Here is an 8,716-nt window from a genome sequence, read left to right on the forward strand (position 1 = left end):
CTCTCTCTTTTAACTTACAACTACAGGTAAAACCATGCCACCCAGGAAAGAGGTTATTGCAAAATAGTTGGTCCTGTTAAAGTGGAAGCAGTCGTTAATGCAAGCAAATTTATCATATACTTATTCAATACCAGGTTTCTAATCTCCTCAGCAGACTATTTTAACATGATTCTAAAACAGAGTTCAAAAGTTTTGTGGGCCATTCATATGCTACATAGTTATTGTGTCAAACCCTATTTTGCAAGACACTTTTTTTTTTTAAACAAACAATTGGTATATTTTATGCCTGGAGCAAATATTGGGAGAAAAAAAAGAAGTCAACTTGAATAACTACCTTCTCTGCCACCTGAAAAACTGGGCTTGCAGTTTTATTTCTGTGGCAAGATACTGACATCCAGTGGCCAATTAGGCTAATTAAAGGTCATTCTTCCCCAGGGAATCTGAGATGCTTTATGGCACTTCCAGTGGCAGTAAGCAGCAAAATGAGGTGTATCTGTCTATCTATCTATCATCTCATTTATAAGGCCACATTAAAAGCACCATGTTTAGGGTTGCTGCTGTAGCACAGTGACAGTTGCTTGTTTGGTTATGCTACCAGAGCTACTCTATTAGTGTCTTCAAGCTTGTTTACTGGTTATGACACCACATAGGCCATTTGCCAAGGAATTTTTCCTGAAAGGAAGCATGTGATTTGGGTTTTTTAACATATCATTCACAAGATTGCATTGTGGAAAGACTAGCACTTGTGACCATATTAGTGCACGTCTGATCAGAAAAGCCTACTATTTATTAAACAGTTACAGGTTTTTCTAGCTTGGTACTGACCTGGCTAAAATAAAGCAGCTTTTTTTTGTCTCTTTAACACATTAACAGAAGGAAAAACAAACTTAGCTTATACTTGTAGCAAACCATGAAAGAACATAAAGAAGAGGGGGAGAAGATAAAGAGCAATCAATGTCACATTTGGCAGAACAAGGCCAAAAAAACCACACCTATAAATGCACCTCTGTGGCAATTTTCAAAGCTCTATGAACACAAATGCAGGTGCGGTATGATTATGTAGCTAAAAACAGAGTCAGAAACACTAGACATTTCCCTCCTGTGCTATGTAGTCCAAGAAGGCAGTAGAGATTTATTAGATCCTCAACAGCTTCAACTCATCCTCTACCTTCATTGAGCTTTGCAGCTCTGTCACTATGGGTAACAACGTAATTCTTAAACAAAGATGCCAACAAGCAAACCTCACGTTCTGAGGCATACAAAACACTCTTAGAAGCCAATAAAAATAGATACACATAACTGCAAATCTGGCACATTTCCAAGTGTGGTGGCCTCTGCTCTTCAGAATTGAGCCCATCAAGTATTTCTTTTCCTTGACCAGTTTTACAACTCTTCTAGCTCAATACAGGTACTAGTATCACACCCACATAAAACTGGCATTATACAGTACAGCAGCAGGCCCAGCTCTCGCAATAAATATCGAAGGAGCATGGTTTAAAGTCCTGAAAGAGCATAGTCAGTGGTGCCACCCTTCTGCTAAACAGTGTTTAAATGGATGTTGCCATGCTGCTTACCTCTGATCCRTGTTCTCCTAATGGTGTAAGGTTGCTGCTGTGTGGTGGCTGCTCCTGCTCAGGCAGCATGTGAGCTTTGACACCTTCTATTGCAAAGCTGTCCTTTCTATTGGACTGGTGCGTCTGGTTGTGTGCGCAAAGCACACGGGGTCTTCAGCAGGAATAGGGAAACTACTCTCCAGCTAACCCATTTATTCATTCCAACTGAAGTACGGTGTTACAAGATTATCAAAACATTCAGCACCACCACCACCCCCCGCCTTACTTCCCCCAACGCACACACACTATTTGTAACACTTTAATCATGTTGGAGACCCTGTGAGTACTTCAGTTTCAACTCCAAAACACAAATTTTTATTTGCTAATCAAAATGTTGAGTTAGTTATACAAGTTGTTGGAAGAAATGCATCACCTTTTATTTTTAGTTTTTCCTCTTCTTAACTGGAGATGTAGCACACAGCCATTCTGCTCCAGCTTTAGCACAGCTGCCTCCATTTACTTAGATTTATTTTCATTACTCCCTTAATTTGCACAAACAGTTTTGCATATGTTTACTTTCTTACCTCATATAATCAAAGTATTCTTTGTGCTGATTCCGATAAAAAACAGACAGTTTAAGCATACGGCCTGCAATCACTTCAGCTTTTTCCAAAAGCTGTGTTAGGTGAACTTTTGAATAATCTGGGAAGAAAAGACAATCTGCTAGTGTGAGGAGGAAAAAAAATACAGTGCTCTCTAAAAGCTACACCCACAAACTTAAAATTGGGAACAGAGAGAAGGTAATGTACTTAACACCATAAGGCACAATGCAGCTATACTGCAACTATCTAGCCTAGCACCAGTTTCCAACAGTGGCCATAAACAAATGTCAGGAGCATGCATATTTTAATCTCCCCACCAATACTCTGCCAACCTCCAGCTACTTTCAGCTCAGACGTCCTGCATCAGAGGTGGTTTCCTTGTACTTGTGACTCCAGGGGAGCCAAGAACTGCCCTCTCTGGCTTATGCCATTTAAGAAATTGTTTGCTACACCCTACCTGGTTGTGAACTGATAAGGAGTCACATAATTAACCAAGGTTGTTTAGGATCCAGCCTAAACTGCAACTCAACCAACATAGACAGCTCACTTCAGCTCTCAGCTTTCACGCAGGCAGGCGCACTGGCACTTGGTGATGACCATCTACAGGCAGACATATAAATAAATGTACATGTACTGGCCCTGAAGACAGGGTATTGGTGATGCTCAGGTTTTCAGCATGCTGAGGAGGGAGCACAGCAAATGTGTGAACCAAGCAATCTGTGAGGGAGCTGCCACTCTGTCTTCTCCACTGGTGCTTATGGCCAGCAAGAGGCACATGAGCAGCCCTACTCCAGTTTGGTTCCTCACCTGCCTTCCTAGCCTGGGACAAGCAGTGGCACCAGGCATAACACTGTGGGASAGCTAAGCTCTTCTGGAGCAGAGGGGCACTGCAGCTGCCTCCCACCTGTCACAACGTACCAAACCTGGGAGCACRCAAAGCCTAAAGCTAGTCTTCCAATTTCCAGGTGTGACTATTATACTGTACCAGCCTACTTGATGCCAGTAAGATGTCTAACCCATTCATGCAAAGCTAGCTTTAATTGCATATTTCCTATGGTGCATGTTTTCTCAGCAATATTACCTGCTGTGCAAAATTCGATGATTTCACTCCAYTCAGAAACAACATAATCGCCATCAACTTGCTTTGATGCTGTCTGCACTGCTACTGTGTATTCTGTTCTGGGGCTCAAGAACCAGTGCCCACGGACTGTCATAGGCAAAGGAACAGCTTTGGCCACCAATTTAGTGGGTACATCCTAATGGGAACAACAAAACAAACAAACAAAGACAAGTCATCAGTGCAGCCAAACCACTCCACCACCACCACCACCACCACCCCTCCTTTGCACTTTTTGTAATGCAAGTCCCCAGCCCCTGGCTCTTCTGTGTAAAGCATAGTTAATTCTCACAGTTCACTGGTGCAGCAAAGTTAACAGGGTGATTGAGGACAATGGTCAAGGTCTGCTCTAAGAACTATAGTGATAACTTGCATATATGAATTTATTATTAGTTCCAAGTGACTGTAGACTGATACTGTTATATATAGCCTAAATATACAATTCCGACTAGGGCTGAATTTGTGCTTGTGTATGCAAACAGAGAAGGACCTGTTACTGAGCCCAAGGACATCTTAATTTAATGTAAGAGCTTGTTGTGTTCTCATTACCAAGCTTTGATTTCAGTGTAACCAAAGAAAATTCCTCCTGCCTTCCATCAGGCCACATACATATATTGCTGTTGATAGCTTTCAAACCAAACTGCAATAAAAAAATTTAAATATGTTGCAGACTAGTTTTGTGCATTTCACATGTTTCATAGTATTGCTACTTACATGGAAGGGCATTTATGAATATTTATCAGTAGCCACAGAATCTTAAGATGGCTGTCGTGTGAAAAGTGGACAGTTCAGAGACATCCATCACTACCCACATAAAATACTAGCACAGTATCCCCTTAAGAAAAAAAAAATAGAAAACAAATCGAAAGAGACTTTTTCTGTTTCTTCATGAGCAGTAAGCAAGACCTGAAAGATATTTTTTGTTTTCAGTTATGGAAGAAGTATCTTCCTCTTATTGTTTGATGTCAGAAACAAAACTGTCTTCACTTTCTATATCAAGAAAGYGTAAAACCAGCAGCTTGTGATACCACAATAACTGAAATGTGATTGATAATCAAGGATAAGATTTTGTCATCATTTTGATTTCCTTTTTTTGCTAGTTCTCATTTAAATCAAATATTAACAAACAGCTGAGAGAATACTTTCTGTGTAATAGACTCAATTGTGCATTCTAAAACAAAGGATTTTTTTCAACTAAATAAATATATATATAAAAGATATAGAAAAAAATTACAAGAAAAAGAAAAAAAACGTAAAATGACATTTAAAGCCACCTCCCAAGAACTCTACTGCAAATGCGTCCCACTGGACTGAATTTTGCAATGCGAATGCAGTCAGCAGCTGCTGCAGTTCCAGTCATTAGTCTTCCTGTCATCTTTCCTTTGGATATGGTAAAAATGTTCTCCACCTGCATCAGGTCTCTGTGCCCATATAACAGTGCTGGGTTTTACCCCCCGCCTGCCCCCGTTAATTTTGTCAGTTTTCACACAACACYGAGAGCCTCGTTGTCCCCATGCCTCCAAGCCTTACCTTCCAATTGTCACACTATAGTGCATCAAAAAAATCTCTTCTAACTGCACCAGAAATGGTCAGGCTACCTACAGCCACAATATTAAATAGTGGGTTTTACCTCTTGCCTGGTTGTGGTGGGATATTATGCATTTCAGAACTCTGATTTTTTTGTTCTTTTTCTAAGAAAACTTGTTTTTCAAGGTCACTATACTGTCCTCAAGAAAAAAATGCTGAGGTCAAAATTTCTCGGGGCCTTCTCTATTTCCTCCTTTGATCCCTCTTCTTTTTAGCCTTACCCTGGCCGAGTCCCCCAAAGAAGGGCAAGGAAGGTTATGTGTCGCCTCAAGGACAGCCGGGAGTCTGGAGTGGCTAATGGCTGCTCAGTCATCAGCATCCAATCAAGCAATGCCAAAGGTACCTAAGCTGCAACAATTCACAAGAACAGCCTGGAAGCCCTGCATAATGAAGCAGTGGGGTACGCCAGTCACACTACCTCACTCCTTTTTGGGACGAGATGCCTSCTTTGTAGTCCCTTTTCTTTGCCAAAGCAGCAGCAAAACTGGGGTCGCAACCACTACCTGAATGACTGCTTTCAATTTTTCAGTCTTCTATGTTTCATCTTATCCTTCCCCTTGCCAAATTTGTTAGTAGGACACCATGTGGGAAGTCAGTGTAGCTAGGTTCTAGTCCTAGTTTTGCCAAATATCTGAGTCTTATTTCCCCAGCCATTATGTGGGAATAGTCATACTTCCATACATTAACAAAGTGATGAGGTATACAACTGCTCTAAGGAAAAGACAAAGCCTCATTAGAATTTTAATCATTGCACACTACTACTAATACAAATCTCCTCCTTCACACATATGATGATAATAGTCATAAACTATAAAACTATATACAACCTAAATGAGCTAAATATACTTTATATATTTACCAATGGATAAAGCACTGAAAGGACGAAGCTTTCATGTACACTAGCCTGGGTACACAGGGAAACAAACAGCCCCGTTTTCTGAAGTACAGCATCTATCTGTCAGGTTATGTCTACATCTCAGCTTGCTTTTGGCTCACGGCCTATATCTCACTTAATATTAGCTCTCTAAAAGTTAGAAACTAGTTTAAGCTGGTCATCTGGGCTCCTCTTATCTGTGAGAGAGACGAGCACTCATAGACAGTGAGTCACCCTATCCTTAAATAAGAAGGATGATTCTCTTCCCCCTGCAGATTCCTGTCTCTTTGCAGAGGCTGACTGCTGGTCGACTTCTGAGAGCAGGTCCCAGCGCTCCCTTCTTCGTAACTAAGTGGTGSGGCTCACTCTGATTCAGTTCCCTCCAGATTCTGGGAGGAATCAGTCCCTGCTGTCCCAGCTATCTGCTTTCTCTCCACCAGGTCTACCACTGAGCTTCAGCTGCAGAACTAGTACAAATAATGTTATAAGGAAGGTTTGTCTCTATCAATATTAGGGATATGGCAAATTTTGAATTTGAGCACAGGTTTTCTGGACACAAGTTCATTCTAGAAAAGCGTATTCAAAACTGCTTAGTCCTAAAGACACATTAAAGCAAACGCCTATGTGCGCTGGCACACGTTGTTCTTAGACTGYGCAGACTGTGGAGTTCTCTTTCTTACCCACTCTGCCTGCTGTACTGATTTCTACCATTCTGACACCCCCCCCCCCAAAAAAAAAGCTCTACCAGTTCACTAACCTGATAGTACCAATAAATTTTAAGCCACCTGTGACAAGACATCCAACTTAMTCATCATTTTAATTGACATACCTTACCCTCCTGTTCTTACAAAAGCAATTACGCATCTCCTTTGTCACAGTAAAAAGCTAGGGAATTGCTGAGAAAAATAAAATAAATCTAATGGCTTATCTTTATTGTATTACCAATATCTCCTTTTTTCCATTATTAACATTAGTCCCATCAATGTGATATAAATTTTAAAGTGAATTACTGTTTGATCTGCTAGGGTGGCTCCACCTTTTACAAAAACAAATTTTACAGCAATTTGCACATGGATGAAAAGGTATGTAAATAATTAATGAAAGAAATTTAAAAATAACTAGACAAGTTAAAAAAAAAAATCTAAGCAAGCATTTATATTAGAAGGTATATTTATTCCTAGAGTAAAAAGCGGGAATTTGATTTCAAAGGATGCCAGCCCAAAACAATAAAAACAGCAAGAAAAAAAATCTATTATATTTTATTTGTTACCACAATTAAAAATGGATCAGAGAAAAGGCTGGTATAACACCACTGAACAAGCACACCAGTTCTACCAACTGTGGCATGTTGGCCAAACATATAAAATTCTCTGTTTCAAATAGTGGTAAGTAAGTGATTTTCATTACATTTAATGAATACTTTACTTCCAACCATATTAAAACCAAAAAAGTCTCATAAGGCAAAGGGAAAGGAAATTTATAAACATGCTGTTAACAGCAGTTATGGGAAAAATACTCTTACAATAAAAAGGCTCGGAGAAATTGGTGAAAATCTTTCCTGGTTATCCCATCGGTTTATAAACCATTAGTAACTTGGATGCTGGAGGTAGAATTAGAGCTCTCATGTTTTCTAGATGGTTATTTGTGCCTCAGCAACCCTTGTCTTTTAGGGATCTTGCCAACATTTTTTTTTAATTTACAGATGATTGTGCTGTTTAATCTCATCCTCTATCTTATTCCATGTTTCTTTAGACATCTCAATATTGACCTATTCCAAGACTGAAGCAAATTTTGCTGGATTTGATAACCACAGACTTTGCAATACATTCAATGTGTCCCTGCACCAGCGGCTAGAGAAAAGAGGCCAGATGACAATTCGGGTCACAGTGCTGAATGCTCAGAACTAAAATTGCTGGAAGCCTTCATAGAAGTKCATTGGGATTTGTGACTCTTCTGTTGAAACGATGTGTTGCTCTCACAAGTCTGTCACAAGGACAGGCACAAAATACATAAATTGTTTTAGTAAAGATTAAGACCTAGTCAGAAATCAAAACATGTTTCTTGCAAAAAATTGCACAGGTTGCAAAATTGTTTCAGTTTTAAATGAAATCAAAAGGCAACGTTTAATTCTCTATGAAACAAGTAAGTGTGTGTGTGTGTGTGTGTGTGTGTACACATATGCATTGGGTAGAGAAGGAGAGAGTATTCTGAATAAAAAATTCCTCAGTCAGATTAATCAGAACCCACCTTTGCTGGATGTCCATGACCTGTTTCTCATGGTCTGGTTTTGAAAGGTTAAAACAACACTCAGATTCATCTACTTAAAATTAAGTATTTCTACCCTTATTTTAAAGTGAAAATTACCTTGTGTTTAAATTTGTTGGAGTTCTTGTTTTCTTTCTTGTTGAGATCGATGAAGTAATGAGTGATGCGGTCCTTGGACTTAGAATCCATATCCCAAGAAATCTTGAAGGAATCGCACGTGATGTTGCTTATTTTGATGTTATGTGGAACTGGCAGTTCCTCCATCTCTGCTATCCCACTATCTTGTGATTTATTCCCTGCATAAAAAATAAGCATGATTCCTTTAGTTAAAGGGCTACTCAATATGACTAGCTCTGTTTTCTTTGCTCCAATACAATGGCATCTCTGAACAGCCTTTCACAAAATCTCACACCTAGTACTCAGAAGCAACTGTAAGGCACAAGTATGCAAGTCCCATTTTGGGTGATGAGAACTATTTGAAAGGGATGCTATTCTTTGTGTGAATAAGCACTAATAACATGTAAGCATAGACTGGCTAGCATCACAACTGTGTGCAGTTACAGTTTCACTATAAGAAACATCTGAAGCTATCAGATGCTACAGTGAATAGTTAAGATACCACCAATGTGCACAGTTAATGTAATGGCCCTAACCATAGCTGTAAGTGAAGTAAATACAAATTGAAATCATATTCATCCTATAAGTATTTTCCAAGCAT

The 8,716-nt window shown here is 39.5% G+C and overlaps 1 protein-coding gene across 1 annotated transcript in view; it reads right to left on the minus strand.

The window, feature by feature from the left end:
* The window catches only part of PHYHIPL (phytanoyl-CoA 2-hydroxylase interacting protein like), a 13,923-nt gene extending 5,634 nt beyond the window's left edge, over window positions 1-8,289 (minus strand). The window contains exons 1-3 of the mRNA XM_026069959.1: window positions 8,098-8,289; window positions 3,237-3,411; window positions 2,138-2,255 (exon numbers count right to left, since the gene is read on the minus strand). Coding sequence (XP_025925744.1) covers window positions 2,138-2,255; window positions 3,237-3,411; window positions 8,098-8,262 — 458 coding nt within the window. The 5' untranslated portion in view covers window positions 8,263-8,289. The remainder of the gene's footprint in view (window positions 1-2,137; window positions 2,256-3,236; window positions 3,412-8,097) is intronic.
* Between the last annotated feature and the right edge of the window lie 427 nt (window positions 8,290-8,716).

This window comes from Apteryx rowi, unplaced genomic scaffold (genome assembly GCF_003343035.1).
Source record: "Apteryx rowi isolate R43461 unplaced genomic scaffold, aptRow1 scaffold_30, whole genome shotgun sequence".
Taxonomy (NCBI): domain Eukaryota; kingdom Metazoa; phylum Chordata; class Aves; order Apterygiformes; family Apterygidae; genus Apteryx; species Apteryx rowi.